This window comes from Harpia harpyja, chromosome 8 (genome assembly GCF_026419915.1).
Source record: "Harpia harpyja isolate bHarHar1 chromosome 8, bHarHar1 primary haplotype, whole genome shotgun sequence".
Classification (NCBI taxonomy): Eukaryota; Metazoa; Chordata; class Aves; order Accipitriformes; family Accipitridae; genus Harpia; species Harpia harpyja.
In genome coordinates this window covers 3,009,243-3,029,284 of record NC_068947.1, presented here as the reverse complement: position 1 = coordinate 3,029,284, position 20,042 = coordinate 3,009,243, and the positions used below count along the sequence as shown (strand labels likewise).

Below are 20,042 nucleotides of genomic sequence, written 5' to 3'. Positions count from 1 at the left end.
TTTTGCAGAAGTGATTTTCTGCTATTTTAGCAAGTTAGTCAGCTCTAATATGAAACAGATGCAGTATGAGGTGAGTAAAAGACAAGATCTGAAAGCTTTTCCTATTCTGGTCACGGTGAGCTAATACACTGGCAGACTGCACCTTGCAGAACTGCATTGTAAGAAACAGTCTGTCAATAACATATGAAACAGAAATGCAACCTACATAAAACCCTGTTTCTGCATTCTGCTTTCCAATTGTCTTTTTCATCAGTGCTTCAAGATTAATATTTGCCATCATGGATGGATCATTAACATTGCTTCACAGAGAAATTGCACAAGGTTAACTAAACTTGAAGCATCTATAAGCAGTTTTAAGTTTCAACCAGTTCAATAAGAGTGTCCATAGGAAAAGCTGTTTCAGTTCAATGAAATAACTTTAATATTTTAGAACTACTGCAAATTATGCTAGCACTCAGCCCAAGAATTCTATTAGGACAACATTTTTACTTGTTGCTAGAAGTCTTTTGTGAGAGCCTTTTAACTTAACTTGGTTTTACATCTGTCATTTGTCTGCCCAGGTGCAAGTAAAGAATAAGCTGCGCATTTATCTCATTTTGTATGCTTTGCTACATTAAAGTTATTTGTACACAAGGCATTTGTTAGTCACATAAAAGGTTACTGGAAAGACACACAACTTGTAGTAAAATACCTTACAATACAGTACTCTAGCATCTGCATTATCTGTAGCATACTACAATTTCTAAGAGCTCATAAAAGCAGAATACTGGGCAGAGAATGAAGCTCTAGAGCTAGAAGGCACAAGATACACTACAAGAGATCACAAGACTGTCCTTAACTTTATGCAGATCACTTTCTGCATAGTTGCACATAGGGGTTAATAGGAGCTGTGCAAGTTACTCCTTTCACTCTGTAATACGAATATAAAAAAGTAAGTTTGTTAGTAAAAACAAATGAAACAGAACCTAATGACAAAGGATGACTAATTCTAACATTTATTCATAAATAGGCAATAGGAAGTAGAGGGAGATAAGGGATATAATTTAAAACTTAAGTTAGAAATACTCAACCTCTTCAGAAGGCAAGAAAGTCTAGATAACTTGCTGAAAAAACAATAAAAATACATATAGTGCATAACCTACTCAAAATTTATGGCATCCTTGCATTTCATTATGAAATAAATGTCAGCACTACAAACAATGTTGAGAGATTTGTGAGCAGAAAGACACAACTACTCTACTACTATCTAAAAATACTTCATGTATCACTATGCGAGCTGCCTCTGCCAACAAGATTAAAAAGTGACAGCCACACTGACAAAGCCTGACAATTCTAAAAGAAAGCATACTGGTGTTTTGGACTCATTTCTGATAACTGCAAAGTACCAAATCAACCAGTCACCAGTATATCTTTTACCGTAATTAGCACAGAATATTAAGAATTAGTCATGAGTATGGAAAAAAAAAACCAAAGCAAAGCTATGGCTTCAGGTTTACAAGCAATAACTAATGAGTTCTCGACGATGAAAAAAGCAATTACTTACTGTGTTGGTTAATAAGCATACGGAAAGAGATGCGGTTGGTGTAGAATCTATCTAGAAAATACTGGATGTTACTGCTAACAAATGGATCAAAGCCATATTTTTCCTTGTATTCAATCACCCCTTGCGCCATGGTTGGAACCACATCATTGTGTCTGTTCCTGACTTTAATTAAAACATCTAAAAAGCTAGAGGAAACAAAATTAGAAACAGATTGTTAAAAGTATAATTAAATTCAATCTCTCACTTGTGTTTTCAACTCCCCACAGCATAACCGTTTTATCTGTTTACCATCCCTCCTAGTCAACAAAAAATTATCAGAGGTAGAAGATAAAAATATAGCAGTACCTAAATAAACCAATTAAAGAGAAATATTTGGTCAACTTCTCACGAGATCTGTGAAATATTCAGGGCTTCTAAGTTATTCCTTCCTGAAACTTTCCTTTAAATTAAATCCCTCTTCACTGGTAACGGAGAACAAAAGATTTTCTTTTATTGCAATCAGATGCACCATGGTAACTCTCATTCTCTGCAACCAACAGTAGCTGGGAGATTGGAAAGGAAACTCAGGAAAAACAACCTGACTGCCCTTCATAATTTCCTGAGAGTTTTTACACTTCATACCTTCTTCCCAGCACCTCAACCCGTGCAGTGTAACTTCTGAATGCGTTTCGTTTACCTGGTATCTATTCTGGGAAGTTTTATTATCAGAATAGGTAATTATCATCAGTGTGACTTCTGTTCAGTTTCCTTTTACACCGCTGGATGGCAGAGCACATACAACGGTGCTCTGACAGGCTCTTCTCTGTGCTAGCTCAGAAGTTTTAGGATATCACTTCCATTGCTTTTAACAAGCACCTATTAACAAGCACTTAACTTTGAAACAGCTTGGATGATTTCTGCTTCTCCTGCCAAGGCAGTTCAACACCTATGATCTTCAAAGTGCTCATCGTTTTTTTCTCCCCGACATGCAAACTTGAAATACATACTTGAAATATTAATTATTAATAGCTTTCTAAAGCCTAGCCATGGAAAATTAGTACTACTCAACTCTGCTACATTCTCTAATATTAAATGAATATTAACACCACAATGATTACATGATCTTGTTTAAAAGAAAGCACACAGTGAAATGCAGCTTTCAAAAGAAAGCACAGCTGGGAGACTTGTTCAGCTATATCTGCAATTCTACAGATCCTTTTTAAAACAACATCAACAGCAAAACATTCTCAGTAGGTTTATAATGAACACTGAAAAGAAATGTATTAATTATTTTTATCAAAAGTAGGATATATACCAGCTAAGGAAGGAATTCTAGAATAGTTTGGGTTGGAAGGGACTTTTAAAGGTCATCTACTCCAATCCCCCTGCAACGAGCAGGGGAAAGAACATTAAGACCACCAAAAGTAAAAAAGACTACCAATTAGTCACCATATTTAAAGCAGATGCTTCCTTCCTTTTCATAACCACTTAGCCAAGACAATCATTTGATAGTACACAAATACCATTCTTAACAAGTGATACACTTCTAAAATTATTTCTCCCATTCTATACTGCCAGCTCCCAAGGAATGTAGGATTCATTTTTAGTAGGTTTTTTTCATCATCCTCAGTCTAACCACCAGTTTTTTGCCTGTGTGTTAACAGTTCAGTAGTCTTTCAACACTATTTTGTTGCATAGAAAAGGGGAAGTTTTAGCTGCCTAATTCCCCAATCTAAATATTATCACAGTACAGAACGACTGTTCTCTTACTTACCAATCTTGCTGACTGGACAGCTTAAAATATTTTAATGCTTAAAAGGTTTGTAGACTCTTTTTATGTTTATTAAGTCTTGATTCTGTGTGAGCTGCAGCCACTGAGATCTGATGTTAGTTTGAGACAAGACTAGTGCCTGGCTGCTACTCACACTGCTTCTCTGTTTCAGAGCAACGAGACACTAGCTAAAAACAGAGCTGAGAAGCAACGCTTACAATCACATCTGAAAGACAACTGACAACACTCTCTACTAACTGCTATTTGCTGACAGCTTTGCTATTGCTGATAGCTCCACTATCCACAATATATACATGATGCCTACGTGCTCCACAAGGGCAAACTCTTCACTGACATCCCACTACCAAAGTGCTTAAATGCACAGAGCATGCCGAAGGGCAAGCAAAGGGCTAGGAGGTTTATCTGCTACAGACCAGCAAATCATAGCTGAAGCTCAGTGTGCAAATACACACAATAAAGGAATTCTTCATTACTGCAGTGATACGACAAACCTCCCGCTCCATCTTCAAAGATAACCGAGTCAAGCAGATACTTTTAAAGGACCAAACACATGAAATGTATAGGCACATTTCAAAGCAGCAGGGCAGAAATCAAAACACATTTCCTTAATCTTACCACTCATTCCTTACCACCCCACACACCCCTGAAAGACACAAAGCTTTTACTGTACTCTAACTGTGGGAGACTGTATCAAGGAATTTTTAAAATGCTTATAGGATTAGTTGGGGGGCAGGCAGGAAATACTCCAGAATAGCTCTGAAAATTTTATTTACCAATGATTGGTTTTTTTAAAATTCAGTGTATCATATTTTCAAAACCACAATGAATAAATAATGCAGTTGTAGTAATATGTTTGAGTTATGGCCTAACTGTGGTGATACTGCTTAATTTAGGGTTAAGCACGATGCATTGTCCTTTAAGGACGACCATTACTCAATAGTTTCACTCTGTAGGCCCCCTTACTTTGTATGAACGATGCAGGCTTTGCCAACTATACCCTTGAAAAAGGAACTAAAGACTGATCAAAAGGAAACATCCTGCTCCAGAAGGCACTGCCTGATTGCAAAGAAACATGAACTAGGGGAAAAGTAAAGGCGGCAGGGGAGATGGTGACCACCAACTCAATTCAAGACCTAAACAACTTAACCCACACACACTCCTTGGGCATGCGCTGTGGAATAAAAGAACACTGCACTTTTAATTTGAAGTGGAGAAAACCTTAGCCCAGTAGAAATGGTGGCAGATAAGCGACTATCAATAACGACTTGGGGGAAGGACTTTGGTAACTAAGTAGGTGAATCTAAAACTGTATAAATTGCTTCCTTGCTTAACTGCAGGGTGTGCTAGCTTTGTGGAATTACCACCTAGCACCCATCTTTGCACAAATATGAAATAAATAATATCTCTCCTGAGTGCGTGATTACCTGGTGTGCAACAAGCCAATAATGAATCCGCTTTCCAGACAACACAGTTGGTTTGACAGATGATAAAAATTATTAATATGAAACTATTTTAGTCAAGCAAGCTTCTGTGTATTAACAAAAGACTATTTAAGGTGTTACCATTGCTGTTAAATAAATTAAGCCTATAGACTTATGCAAAGCAATTAATGAATGTCACAACACAAGTTAAATAACTTAAATACAGCCCTAATGACTGTATATATTATTCTGTTTTGATCTATCATCACAGTGCAAGAAAAGAAGTCATAAGAAAGTAAATATAGAGACAAAGGGCGTTTTTGCTATGTCTCTCTTATGGATAATATTATCTGAAAGATTAAAGACAAGAAAGTGATGAGTAGACTGAAGCTAAAAAATCCTTTTAAATGGAACAGACATGCAGTGGGGTTTTTTTGATTGGCTGCTCTTTTTTAAAGAGGTGCTAGCTGGTAGCTGAGAATCACCAGAAAGACAGGTGCAAGTTCACACTCTGAAAGATTTCTCTACTAGAAAGTGTAGCTGCTTTTGAAGTGCAAAACTAACTGAAGTAGCATTTCACATTACTTGCAAACAACAAAGTGGCACCTTCTTAATAAAATCTCCAATATTTACTTATTTCAAATTGCTAATAATCACTATTTTAATCTGCAGAAAGAAGTTCTTGTTCACCAAGTTTCTTGTGTGCGTGTTACCTCTAGACAGGGCAACTTACTACTGCAGTTGCTCTCAGTTCCAGGACACTCCCCCACACACCCTCCCACAAGAGCACCACAAAGAAAAATCAGCAAAGAAACTCACAGGTATAGCAGGTGGAATAAGTGTTCTTTGAAAGTACACGTGAACAGCACATTTTACAAACCCTTCAATCTTTGAAAAACAACTTCTGCCTCTGTGTGTTTATCCAGATGCATATTGACACCATGGGAAATTTCCAACACTTCTGCCAGCTTACACCTTCTACTAAGCATGGACGCCTTATCTTAACGCTCCTGCTATCATACTGTTTGACAGAGCTGTGGAAAGACTTCCACCTGACCACTCTGCAGCTTGAGGAAAGATATTTGTGTTATCAAAAATGCAAACGTAACCTGACCTTTTGGCGTATGCCTATACTACTGACAGTGACAGTAATGTGGCGACATTGTATTAAGTCTTCATAAGGTCTGCTAACCAACAGAACATAATAAAGAAACTGAAGCAACTCTGAACCTCTTCATCACAGAAATGCTGAGACAAAAAATCCCTTTAAAGGATTTTGTCCAACATTCATAAGAAGGTAACACTCATGAACATACATCAGTCCTCAAATTCATACACTAAGAGCAGAGGTAAGTTGGCCCATTCTGAAAAACATCAGCTTTAGTTTAGTCTCCGCACTTACTCCCAACCACTCACCCTCTCTATTGTGTTGGCACTGCTGTCTTTGTAGGCCACGCAGTGTAACAGTTTAGGGACCACAGGGCTGAAAGTGGGCTATTTTTTCACTAGATCAATTTCCCAATTCACTTCACTGCATGGCTTCATAGACAGCTATGCCAGTACATGGATAACATCTATAATCCTGTAACACTGATACATAAAATGGTTTACTTGGAAAGAGAGCCCAAATTCTGAGAATACCAAAGCAGGCTCCCCAGACAAGCAGAGATACAACACAAATAGTCAGGGGACAGTTTTATGTTCAACTGATCAAATCATTCCAACATTTTAAAAAGCATTAATTGAAGAACTACTGCCAACAGTGATACAGGACATCTGTGGATACTGAACCTCTTTAAAAGATCAGTTTAGCTCCCCTTCTCTCCTGCGCTAGTTACCTTGATTAGCCATAACAGAAACTGAAGTCTGCCTCAGCTGACAAAAAGACCACCAAGGCAGTCAGTCATTCAATTTCCAAAAATCAGCTGCTCTGTAAGTCTTAATGGGTTTTGGGTGCTTGAGGTGGACACCACACTCAGCTCTAAACAAAAGCTGGTGGGGTGGTACTGGGGCAGAAGTACTTCTCCATCCAGGCAAGTCTCACATTTTGTGATACTAATTAAGCTAAAGGAAGAAGAGATAGGGGCCATCATGAAACGTGTAAGTCGCCTGATACCACACAGGGCACTAATAGGGATGGGCACTACAATGACAAAAGGATGCAAGAGTGGGTCTTCTGTAAGACCAAGTATATAATATGTAATATTAATATGCATGCTTCTACAGCATGCTCAATGCAGGAACAAGACAGCTGAGAGGAACCGAGATGAAGCATGCTCCAACCCCTCTTCATATGCTACTACATGCAAGGTACTCAAAGAGATATACCACAGATACTGCTAGGACAAGAAAGGCTCTCGTTCAAAGGACCAGGCATACCTTATAGAGTGAACTTCCACATGTCCCTCTCTAAGCAAACCAATCTGGTTGAAGAAAAGTACTATTCCTATTCATGCATCCCTAAAGGCACTACCCACAGTGTCCCAGATAATGGCTCAAATTCTGTATTAAATTATACATGCAATTACAGAAGAATAGAAAACTCATGTGAACATAAATGAACTCAGACATGGGATTTCTTCCCACTGAAAAGTAGTTCACTAACTACTAGAGTTCCCAATATTTCTCCTCTGACCACAATGCATAAAAGTAGGATAGGACTAGACAGCAGCAACATGGAATACTGGTACAGGGATTGAGAAATTTGTTAGATTTATCTGTGGGCTATTAGAAGACAAATATGATGTAGTTAAAGAATATTTTTGAAAGACATAGTTTGCAAAGAATATTAAAATAATAGCTAATTACAGCTCAATATCCAGTTAAATGGCATAGCCTTCAGAAAGTTAAGAACAGAGGACATGCAAAGTGCAGGAAAGTAAGTCTGACTTTCTCATCTTAGGTAGCCTATCCAATACTGTCAAGAAGAATAAATTTGCTCTTTAATCATATAACACATCTTTCATCTCTTTTCACAGGCCAAACTCAGTATAAAAGATGACTCTTACTGTCAAAGTCCCTAGCTGGACTTCACCTCAGCAGGTAGCAAAAAAATTCCCAACATCCTTATTATATGTACTTAATTACATATAATACAATAAGTGCAAGATTTCAAACATTTTTTAACAGTTATACTGAATGAGTAAATATTTGGTTCATCATCAAATATTTGGTATATCATACTAATATAGAGCATCTCAAACAATATTTCCAATTGCCATGAAACAATATCAAGAATGTGTGTTATCCATATAGCAGAATCAGATAATTCATTTGATAATTACGAACAGACTCTAAAAACAGATCTCCAAGAAAACTCTTCATCAATCCTTTTAAAAATATATATAGTGATCTACCTCGAACCTCTGAAGTCCATAAAAAGCTGAAATTCAGTTACCTAAATACAGAACATCTAAGATGGTACCAGAAACTACATAACCACCTTGTCTCCACCTGCACATCCTGGACGTTATAGGCTTAACAGGACCTCTGTTACACTTGCCAGGCTTGCTTAGATGTCTAGGACAGCTTACACCATCTCAAAAGGCAACAGACACCTAAGTTTTGGTAACTTAATCCCACTCAAAATGTTCTTATAAGTCAAGCAGTAGAAAAACTTACTGCTAAACGAGTCACAAACAGAAATTCTTGTCCCAGCAGCAAACAGGCTGTAAATACAGAATCACAAAATGTAACAGCTAGAGGTAGTCAAAAAGCTCATCTAATTTATCCACTACAGAATAAGCATGCCTAGAACATCACTGAAAGCTATCTAATATATTCTTAAAAGCTTTTAAAATGGGATGCTGTACAGCCTTCTGAAATGGTCTTTTTCAGTCTGTTCTCACTAATATTACAATTTGTACTTTTTGCCCTGTGCACAGTCTCACCTTTAATAAAAAAATCAGCCATTTTTAAATTCTCCACTTCTTCACTTAAAGGAACCAACCATCCTTTATTACAGTGACTTTTTTTTTGGCACACTCAGACTTCCAGTGTCTCACACTTCAATCTCTTTTTTGCCAGTCTAAACAAACGCCTTCAACATTATTCAGAGGTAGAACTATCCAAGTCTCTAATTCTTGTTCCTTTCACATCAATACTGTCCACGTGTGTTTTAATTTCTTAATAGGTAGTACCCAGAACTGAATACAGCATTCCAGCTTAGGACTCGCACTGAGAAAATAGTTACTTTCAATAGCACTACAATTCACTCAGTCTGTAACCCTTACGGCTTCTTCTACAGTTCTGCCACACAGGGAAGTTGGTACTCATGCACTTCAGTTTCTCCTGCCACGTACTGCTTGATACTTAAAAAATAAAGTGTAAAGACCTCAGATAACATGCTCAAAACCAAAAGAGCCTAACATCTAAAATGCATTACCTAATGAAACCCTTATTTAACCTAACATAGCCGTTAATGTATCTGAAACTAACTGAAGACAAAGCACCATTTTTGCACAGGCCACATCTTGCACAAACAGAGCATTTGTTGGACTGCAAGATGTTTTATGAAACACTTCCTATAAAGCAGTACTTGATCAGGCAAGATTTCCAGAGCTTAAAAAGAAATTCAAGGTTAAAAGACAAGCTACCCTAAGAAAAGCAATCAACGGAACAAAAAACCTGCAAGAAGGAATCTCCTGAAACAAAGTTGACTGCTATACAGTACAGGATAACCACAGACCTTAGTGGTGGGGGGTGGGGGGTGTTTTGGTTTGGTTTTAAGTCTGATGCATGTGTTGAACCTGTTGTTCTCACTTACATGTGGGGGGTTTTTTCCTGTTTCATGCATACAGATTTCAAGGAAACATTGTAATGACAATTTTAATATGATTTTGTTGATAAAGAACATTGGCTAAGCTTTCCTTTCTTTTCAAAACATAAGTAATAATATACAATGAGGTAGGTGAACACCAATAATTGAAGTCCATTAAAAAAGCTTTAGATAAACACATTGACTGACAGTGAAAGTGTTCAAAAAATTCAAAGTATTTAATAAATTAGTAAATTAATACACATTATATACAACAGTACTAAGCAAAATGTATACTAAAATGACATTTTAATCACAAGTGTTTGATACACAAGTATATTCTCACAGGCATGTTGTCTTCTCGATAAAGCCTTGGAGGAAGAATTTCATGCCATTTCTTAAACTATCAGACTGTATAAATGCAGAATATATTGTTCAAAAGCACTTAGATATCTATATTCTGGTCCAGATTACAATTTTGGCCTTTGCTGCACAAATTCTACCTTACAAATAAGATCACTGTTATCCTATAGTACAAAAACACTTGGTTTTTTGAGACAGATGATTTTAAAATGAACCATCACAAGAGAACAAATTACTCACTCATCCAGAACATGCGGATCCTCAGGACTTTTATTTTCATATTCTAAAAGCTCAAGGAAACTCTGCATGTACCTGAAATAAGCAAAAATGATAAAGGAGGAGTTAAAATACTTAAGCCTAGATTACTTTTGAATTTTTTTTAATCTTAAGACTACGACCTCATCTGAAACAACGGAAACATAGTACACAGTTCTCTGCAAAGGCTAAAATAAAGTGGGATTCTGCAACAAACAGAAAGAAAGCAAATATATTGAGTTAAAAAGTATTGGTTATGACCCTACGGTCCACAATTCAGGAAAACTGCTATATAAATCAAGCAGGTCTGTAATTTCATGTAACTTAGTTCATCCCTGGATCTTGATTTCCTGGTCATCCACTTTGTACAGATGTTAGTCTGCTCCCACATTCCTCAGAGCTATCCAAAATTCCTTCCAAAATAAAGCTCCAGGGAACACTCCCCAAAAGCCATGCTAACAAGACTGCACCAAGCTGGTCCCACCACAGTACTCCAGAAGAGTACGCACCTTCACACACTCCCACATCTCCTCATATTGTACCCCCGCCCACCCAAGCCTTTTCTTCAGGCTGAACAGTCCAGATGGCTTGCTGAATATCTCTAAGGAGATTCTCAGCTTCTTCCCATATGAAAGATGCTTCAATACCTCTGTGTCATGAAAGAAGTGACAGCTTCTCTTGTGGCAAAGTCAGTCAGAAGAGGTTATTAGAAAGCTGCTCACCCCCACTTATCATATAATATTTTGCAAGTCCTGTTTCTGAAGATCCAGGACAACCACCACACTTGAGAAGCAACACAGCAGGTGCTTTTTACTACAGACCTCCTACCAGAAATCTCAAACAAACATCAGCAACCCTGTGCTGATGCTGAGGCTAAAACAGCAATGAGTATTTCTGGTACTGAAGGAAGCCGATACCTGATTTTTGTGCTGTGTGGATTTGATTTGCTGTCTACCATTACTGCTATGCTGTATTGAGATTCGTACTCTGGAATAATCAAACACTGCTACTCCTGTGTTGAAGGATCAACAGTTCTACTAGAGCATCAGGCAGGGGCAAGCCAAGTGTTTCTCTCATCTAATGCAGGAAGTAATTGTGCAGAAAACTCAGTCAGAAAAAGACTAAAGCAGGTCTCAACCAGAAAAAAGCTGCCAAACATGGTCACCAGTCTTCAGCACAACCAGCAGGTGGAACAGCTTCTGAGGTCGTTACGCTGCAATGCTGAACATAGCACCAATGAGGAACTGTGAGTTTCTGAAACAAAGCAAGATTACACAAACTAAATGCTCTAAGGAAATTTATAAATGTGCTAAAGTGATTTCTCTTCAATATCTGTGGTGATAGAGAAACTACGGAAACAGGCAATGCTTTTCCTTTAGACAGAGTTATCAACAATATTTAGATGTCTCTTTCTGAATCTAAAGTAAATTGATGTTACTTTAGAAGTCAAGATCATTACCACAAGCACTGTATCCAGCAAGTTAGAGGGACCAGCTCAGAGAAAAGGTTAACTTCAAATCTAAGTTACTCAAATTTCTTCCATCACTTTTACTACTTCTTCCAATCCCTTGACTAAATGAAGCTACAAAAAAGTAATCTTACATCAAACAAATCAAACCCACTGTCCAATGCCTACCACTATACGTCACCCAACCTGGGATGTTTTAATACCCTGTATATTATCCCAAGTCTCTAAATAAACTCAGAGATGCAAATGCTGTACATTTTTCTTTTATCCAGTTGTAACTTCCAGCTTTTACACAAAATTCATCCCCCCCTGCTCCCTCCCAAACAGCTCAAAATTAAAGAAATTAAGTAAAAGCTTGTTTAAAAGGAAATTTATAACTCTGGTTAGCTGTAATAAATAATTCACAACATTGTCTTCACCACCACCACCATTACAATCTGCCTAACAGCAAGCAGTCAGCAATGCAGTTCACTCCTGTAATAGCTAGTGTGTGTAAAAAAGGTCATTCCCCTTTCATAAAATTCATCTATTTCCTTGAATTTTCTTTTCATTTGAACTGTGAGTGCAGATATGGATAAATGATGGTGGTAACTACAGGATTTATCAAGCACTGAAAAGCAAGACCTTGTGGTGTTTTAAACACACTTCACACACAATTACCAGCCAGCTAGAATAAAGGAGAAAAGTACCAGAATAATGGATGACTTGCTATACTATTAGTAAATGAATACAACTATACAGGACACAAATCTACAAAAAAAAAACCCCACAGATGAAAAAAAGAGAATGTCAATTATATTTTGCTATCTTTGGTGAGTCATCAAAAGCAGAAATCAAAGCCTATGCCCTTCAAATCTGTTGTCTTTCCTGTGTTTACTTTTTTGTCACAATACAGTACAATTCGTTGGGCAAGCTCTTTAGTTTCAAGCACCCTTTAGCCTTGTTCTTTTGTTAATTACTGCCAGGTAGATTGAATTCTTGTTAGTCTGCCAAATGTAATAATTCTGGAATGGCACATTTCATACATGAAATCACTGTAAATGCCCATAATGTCAACTCCAGATTTTCTTTTCTTTTTTAATTCATGCAAAATACCTTTGCTTTTTCCCTATGTGTATTTCACTAAGATTTGCTTTTTCCCTGTGTGTATTTCACTAAGATTTTCCTTTAGAATCTAACACTAAAGCACTGAAAAGATAAAACATATCTCCATGGTAACACAATCTTGTTAGCATAGTCTGAACATAAAAAATAGACAAAAAACAATTATTAATCCCCAAACTGTACTGATTTCTCTAATCTTTCCAAGGAGATAAATGGAAATTTATAGCCTTTTCCAGACAAAAGTACTAAAGACGACAAATTTGGTGAGGGTTAATCAAAATGTGAATTTTAGATATGACTTAGTAGCATATTGTGCAAACCCCACACTCACTTTAGATATTTTACAAGCTCATCCATTACAAGGTTTTATTGTAACCATTTTCCCTCATCACATCCAATTAGTGATGATATCCTTTATTATGTAATTCTGCCATGCATTCAATGTCCTACCTGCAGTGCACTTTAGCTAGAATGCCCTCTTAAAGCTGGCCTAAAAAAGGCCCACTTCTTTGGAACTAGGAAGTTGCCCATTAATTTTGAAAAACTGAAAATAAGTTGCTGATCCCTAGCACACTGGCTGTTGATCTGTCTGTTATTTGGAATCACCGGAGTTCACAGCCAGAACATATTAACTGTGTTATTTTGATTCAATTTGTTCTTTCCCTTGCTACTCCATGCAAAACATACACTTAAACAAAGTTACAAACTCGAACTGGGACAGAGGTAATGTTTTACCTGCACAGACTGAAATGCAACACTTTTTTTTTTTTGTTCATAGTTGGCTTTGTGGGTAATGCCAGCTCTATTCAGAAAAGCACAGTTGAGTAGCACAAAGGAAGGACAGCTGTCTTGCCTATCCTCATTGCTGCACACATCAGACTAAGGAACCCAGAAAAGGAGGAGGAAAAAAATGCACCTTTCCCGAGAGCAATCAAGCAATCAGTTGTAAAATCTGTTAGGCAGTACAGTGCAGTCAAGGAGCGTACAGGAAGCAAAATGCCTACAGCACGACCATAAAGATGGATTAGAGAACCGAGAAGAGAACAGGGCTTGCCTGCAGCAGGGAGCATATTCTCAGAAGTGACAAGATGAGGTTGCTTTCCCAGGGACCTTAAGGGACTAGGAAATTTGTGCAATACAGAACGTCACTGCCTGGCTGGATAGAGGACTGACGGGAAAGGATCCATGCTATACAGTAGGCAGGGTTAATTTGTTTTCTCACTCCACCAAACCTAAGTTCCAGCTATTTACAGAGCCACCTTAATCTAATTTAAAAGTTTAATAAAACCTTTAAAGATTAGGAGCTTTTTGTATTTTTTGGCATGCCGACATTAAGGAATAGACTGGGAACTCAAATTTTAAAGCTCCAGCTAATCTGGAGTCTCACCAAAAGCACATAAACACATAGGCTTCTAGTGCACAGTGGTAGCGTAAATAAATCAAATATGCTGGTGGCTACATAAATTACTGACAATTAGCAAATAAACAGATTAAGGTGAATAATGCATTGAATTATGTCTTTGCTCACTTGTGGCAAATGTACGTCAGATTTTTTTGTTTGCATGTTAATAAATTGTCAAGTTTTCTCAACCTATGGCATAGTAAAAATAAAGGATCATGAAATCTGATCTGAAAAAAATTCCTTCTTGAAGTATCAAACAAGTGCATCAAGAAGAGGTTTCTTCATTTTACAAGTTCACAAAACAGCTGAATAGCTAAATTTATATTTATTTATTCTACTGCATAAAATTCAGGAATCTCTTTCTAGATATGCCTAAACTTCAGATTTATAACTATGTTTCGAAACCTGCTATCAGCATAGCTGCATAATGCTCAAGGTCATTCCCACTGAAGTTAATAAAACTGTTCTGTTTCAGTCTTCTACTGATACAGTAAATTTTGCCCAAGGTTTAGCACCAGTGTATCACTAGGACTTATGATCTACAGGTAAATGTTTAAACAAGCAATAAAAACCTCTAAACAGAAATATAAGAAATAAACTTTTCAAAGTCCATATCTATAATCAGAAAAACAACATGCTACAGTTACTTTTGTTACTTCTGACTTAAAATCACAAAAATATTCTTGCGTAATCTCAGTGAAGATATTCCTTGCCACAAAAACTGTTAGTTAACTGAGGATCAAAGAAGAACACTACAACAAACATTTTGATTTCACACTTCCATCTCTGGGTTGGATGTCCACTTGAACTTTATCACAGTACAGTCTGATATTTTGGCACATTTAATAGAAAACTATCCATCTATAGGTGTGATAGTGCAAATCACATGATCATATAAAATACATGACTCGGACAAGTGTCTTACAGTCACTATATATTCTAAGACACTCAGGAGTGATTTTTTTTTTTAACTCTCAAATCAGTAGTATCTATTGCAGTCATAAAAGTCATCCCATAAGTCCTCAAACCCCTAAGAAAAAATTCTGAAGCGGACATCCACTCTAAACACCCATTCAGTTCCTTTGCCAGAAGTGATCCAGATGTTGCTCAACTCTGTATTTGCAGGGCAGAAGCATATGCCACAGAACATATATTTGGACTAAAAAAATTATGCTGTAGAGCCACTTCATTCACCTATCTGTCCACTTTTCACTAAAGACAGCTTCACAAGTCATCTAGATTAGAAAAGCCTAAAAGGCTTGCATATTATCCACTCTTTCGTATTTGGCATAACAGCTTCCGGTAACATCAGACAGATGATACAAGCCTTTAAACCTTACGAGCTGCCACTTAACCACAAAGTGATTGTTACTGGGTGGCTCCATGGCATTTACATTTATTTGAAGCACTTAATCACTATGTTTGAAATGGTCATCAAGACAGCTAGTGTTACCTTTCATAAACAAACATATTTAAACCATAGTACACAGTATCACATACCCTAATTTATATTTTCTAAGTCTGAAGCTTGACAAATATGAGACCAAACCCAGCAGTCACTGTACAGTCAATGTGGAATTTTCTTGGCTCAAGGGCTATAACTGAACTTAACAGAAGCCTACAACATTAGTCGCTGTTCAGTTAGACAAGCTGTTACTCACAAAGGGAAGTCTGTTGTATACTGCAAAGATATTTTTACATCAATTCTTTGTGTCAAGTATTTGCAGATAGAGAGACAATAAATACCCCATGAACAACAATTTTTTAAAGCTTAATACATACAAGGCAGTAGTCTCCAAATCTCACTGAACATGTAAGTAGGCTAGAAATAATTAATGAGGAAAAGATGACAGGACTTTGAAGCACTTCAGATATACACTAGTTATTACAATGGAGAATGTTACTTACCAGACAACATCAGATTTCTGACCTGTTCTGTAACTTCCACTGAATACCAGGTTATGATTTTAAAGATATAGCAATAAGAAGAACAGATAGTTTAAATTTTCTTTCTGTATTTTTGACAAAGGAAGAATAAGGCAAAAGAACAGCTATTTCAAGAACTCATGTGTGCAATACAGTAAGGAATATTTTAAAAGCTTGCTCTTAGAAGTTATTGACCGATTCTAATTATCTGGGAGACAACAGTACGCTTTTACTAACTTAGAAGACTAACTTACAAATTCTTATCTCTAAGTTCCATATTAGAGTATTTACTTAACATGAGACAGAAGAAAATGAAACGTCATTTGACAAGAAACATGCATTATAAACAACTCAAGGCAGAAAACAGACTTCAGTTCAAGACAATTCAAGCTGAGTTGCAAGTAAAGCAACAACTATAGTGTTAGTTTTACACTTATTTTTCAATCCAATATTTTTAAACTTACCAACTCTGTACTAGCCCAACTGAAGGCCTGTTAAGTAAGTTATCAGGCAACAAATTGACTTCTCTCATTGTGTTAGCTAGTCGCACAGGAAGTTCTTTCCGCAGAAACATATAGGAAGTCTTCTCACATGCATTGTCACGACCTGTTAGAAGGAAGGAAAAAAACAGATGTCTGTTACAGCAGATCAAATTTTAGACTTCCCAGTGCTAGAAAATAAAAAAAAAAATCCACTCGTGGAAATAAAAAACAGTTTAAAAAATTTCTTTCAGTACCCACCTTCACTTCCCTCTCACTCCCAAGACACATATTAGATACTTTTATCTTCCTAGAGCTTAACTCCTTTTTTCTGACATTCTTCCTAATTTCACATAATCTCATCCTCTCTCCTATAAATAAAAACCTCTTATCCTGTAAATAAAAATCATCAAATACCAAAGACTTGATATTAGCTCGAAATAAGACCCCAAAATACTAGCTTTTATCAGTATGACTTTTCTACTAAAGCGAGCTTTTAAAAAGTACATGCTGCACACGTAACAGAGGGTAAGGAGCGAAAACAAAGGGACAAAAAAGAACAGCAACAGCTGGCTGATGTTTCATGTCACAAGGTCTTCAAACCTACTAAGTACTTAAACATTTCGGCAGCACCTGGAAAGACCAGCCAAAGGTCATCATCCCTCCTAGGACTAGCCTTCAAGATGCTCACTAGCTACCTGGAAGGAAAGTGCAGTGCTCATCACCACATTGCCATTTGGAAAAGCTGCAGCTGAGATTATCTGGGACTTTCACTTTTAAAATAGAGTTTTATCCAGCACAGTATTTTGAAAATAAAATAATAAAAAAAAAACCCAAACAGTCAGCAAGCAAATAAAAGGGATCCAGCAAAACAACAATGCTTTGCTGCGGACCTAGTTGAACAGTGATAATTCTCTGGAGCCACCCTACACGAACCAGAAGACTGATATGACCAATAGCATTAAGCTAAACTAGTTACTGGAGATACCTATAAAACTTTAACTACAAATATTTGAAAGTTTAAGATGTTAAGACTCTTGCGCAAGTAATTCAGATGGAAGATCAGACCTGACTTGACATACTTTTTGGTATTTTGCAGCGTTTCACAAGTGGGGGAACGCCCCACCATAACTAATTTCTAAAGAGTCCAGGTAAATTAAAATAATAAAAAAAATAATCCATGTTTTACTTGTAATGAACAGTCAGTATTCTGCTTTTGTCTAGAAAGACAGCAAGTGTCTTTTGTGATGATAACCAGTAGAACCGCCTGCAAAATTTGTGAGCGAAGGCATAATACAAGCGCTATAAATTATGTTCAAGCAAACCAGAAAGCGTTAAAAGCACTGCGAGGCACACAATCACTGAGATTTGCAATTTGAAAGACTCAAGTACAAAGCAACCAGCACAATCAAGGTGATACTTTTTAAGACAGTCCCATTATAATCAGCTGAACAGCAGAGTTTTCACCTTCTTTGCATAGGTAACATGCATTGATGGATTATTTCCCAAACCGTAACACAGGCTTGGGGGAATATGCAGGAAGGATTAGGGTTTCCCTTTTTTCTTGCTCATTTAGGTATCATCAACCAGTGGATCATTAAATTCTATTGGTGTCAGCAATTCTATTATTGTTCTTCCGGCAAATATTTGGACCTATTTTACTTACTTGCATTTTCACATCTTCAATTACAAATACACACATCCTGTCAAAATTAGATAGAGGAAACAAGACATTACATCATTGTGTTCTGTGAAGCACAGTAATGATTTCAGAGTTCAACCCTTCAATTAAATTAGATACCAATTCACCTACAATAGATAGACACTTGTTTGTTCACAAGTCATTGTATATAGTAGTTCTTTAGGAAGACTGTGGCTGGACAGCAGGAAAGACTCTGACTAGCTCACCATACACCTTCTGGGCTGGAAAAACCCTCAGGAACCAAGGCGATGACTGCTTCTTCCCAAGAGTGACTGAGAGCAAGTTTAGTTATTTTCTAGGCAATAATAAGCAAAAGGAATGAGTAACAGTCCAGACAATGAGGAAATGTTGACCCACAGCCTGCGGGAGTCTGGGAAAGGGCATGGGGACCCTTCACGGACACAGTCCCTGGGTTTGTGCAAGGCAGACAACAAAAGCTGCTAGACTGGAAAGCAGGACTGGCAGAAGAGACCCACCTCCTCTCGTCCCACGAGCAAGGGCACATCTCCAACTTGTCTCACCCCAGCAGTTCTACACTGTCTCTTTTCAAGGAGTTGCCTCGCTCTAATGTACCGCTATGTTTTAGGCACGGAGCCCTTTGGGGTCCCTTTGCATGCCCAGTGCAGGAAAAGGAAAGGAAGTTTTGTTTCAAGCCTGCTAACTTGAAGGCTTGCTTCACCACAACTTCAGTATATCTTTTTGGTTTGGGGCACACAGTCAGAGTATCAGCTGCTTAGCTGCATGCAATTTATCTGAGCCTCCACAGAGTTGCTTCAGCTTCTAGAATAAGGTCAGTTTTCTGCTTTCCAAACAGCACATGCACAGGAGGAGAGGATGGCTATTCACTAGAATCAGCAATAATTAGATATCCTCCAGCTTTTGAAGCAAAAAGCATACTGTGTCCTAACAGTTGCTCCGTGGCTGCTCTTCGTCACAGCAATGCCCGTACAACTACATTCATCAAAATGAGGAACATCCTACTAATTACAAAAAATAAAACCTGAGTCTGTAAGTTAGGTATTTTCTGAATATAATTTATTGTACACAAGTAAGTCTAAGTTCTAAAGATCTTTCCAGAAACAGCATTCTAATAAGCTGTAACACCACTTTTGCAGGTTTAGCCTATAGTCAGATATAGTTTTTTTTATAGGTTGGCTTTATTTTTGCTTTGTTACATTTTTTTCAAAATATACAGCATTCTTTCTTGATTTTATCATCACTCCAGCTGGGACAATATACATTCCCAGAATCAGGCTTTTGTCTTAAGCACCGTAGGCTAAAGCCAGTTTAAATCCATCAGTTTCAGTTCAAGAGAATTTGAAGTCTCTCCCATGGTTAAAGTGAAAGTGAAACTTGTGAATAATCCCTCCTTGATTTACACTGCAGCCCCCAAGCAGTTACTCAGTAATACACATGTATAAAACAATGACCTGCTTACCTTTGCGTGAATTCAAATGGAAGAAAGAATGCAGTATGCCCTAGTGCAGACTACGCCGCACTAGGCATCAAGGATTGTATTTAGCTTAATTTCCAAAAACGGGGTGTTGTGTCAGAGAGTTGATTAATTATGGTGCACTGAAGCCCAACAGTAGCAGCAGACTTCAAGGCAGAATGTAATGACATGGAAGTATAAGGCTAGCATGGCATTATAATATACTAGGAGTACAGTTTTTGTTATGAATTACTAATAGAAGGCCCACTGCTTTTATACTTGAAGCAATGCATTGCAAATACAGCTTTATGCCACCTTGTTAAATTATATGAAATTAGCATTCATTTTTAACTCTGAGGAGTCATGAATTTTCACCTGTAAGTCACTGAATCAACTGTAGGAATACTGCAGAAGAGTCTG

At 37.3% G+C, this 20,042-nt stretch overlaps 1 protein-coding gene across 1 annotated transcript in view; it reads right to left on the bottom strand.

Moving 5' to 3' along the window:
- Nucleotides 1-20,042, bottom strand: part of PDK3 (pyruvate dehydrogenase kinase 3) — a 57,417-nt gene that overhangs the window by 18,508 nt on the left and 18,867 nt on the right. The window contains exons 2-4 of the mRNA XM_052794759.1: nt 16,474-16,615; nt 10,095-10,166; nt 1,544-1,728 (exon numbers count right to left, since the gene is read on the bottom strand). Coding sequence (XP_052650719.1) covers nt 1,544-1,728; nt 10,095-10,166; nt 16,474-16,615 — 399 coding nt within the window. The remainder of the gene's footprint in view (nt 1-1,543; nt 1,729-10,094; nt 10,167-16,473; nt 16,616-20,042) is intronic.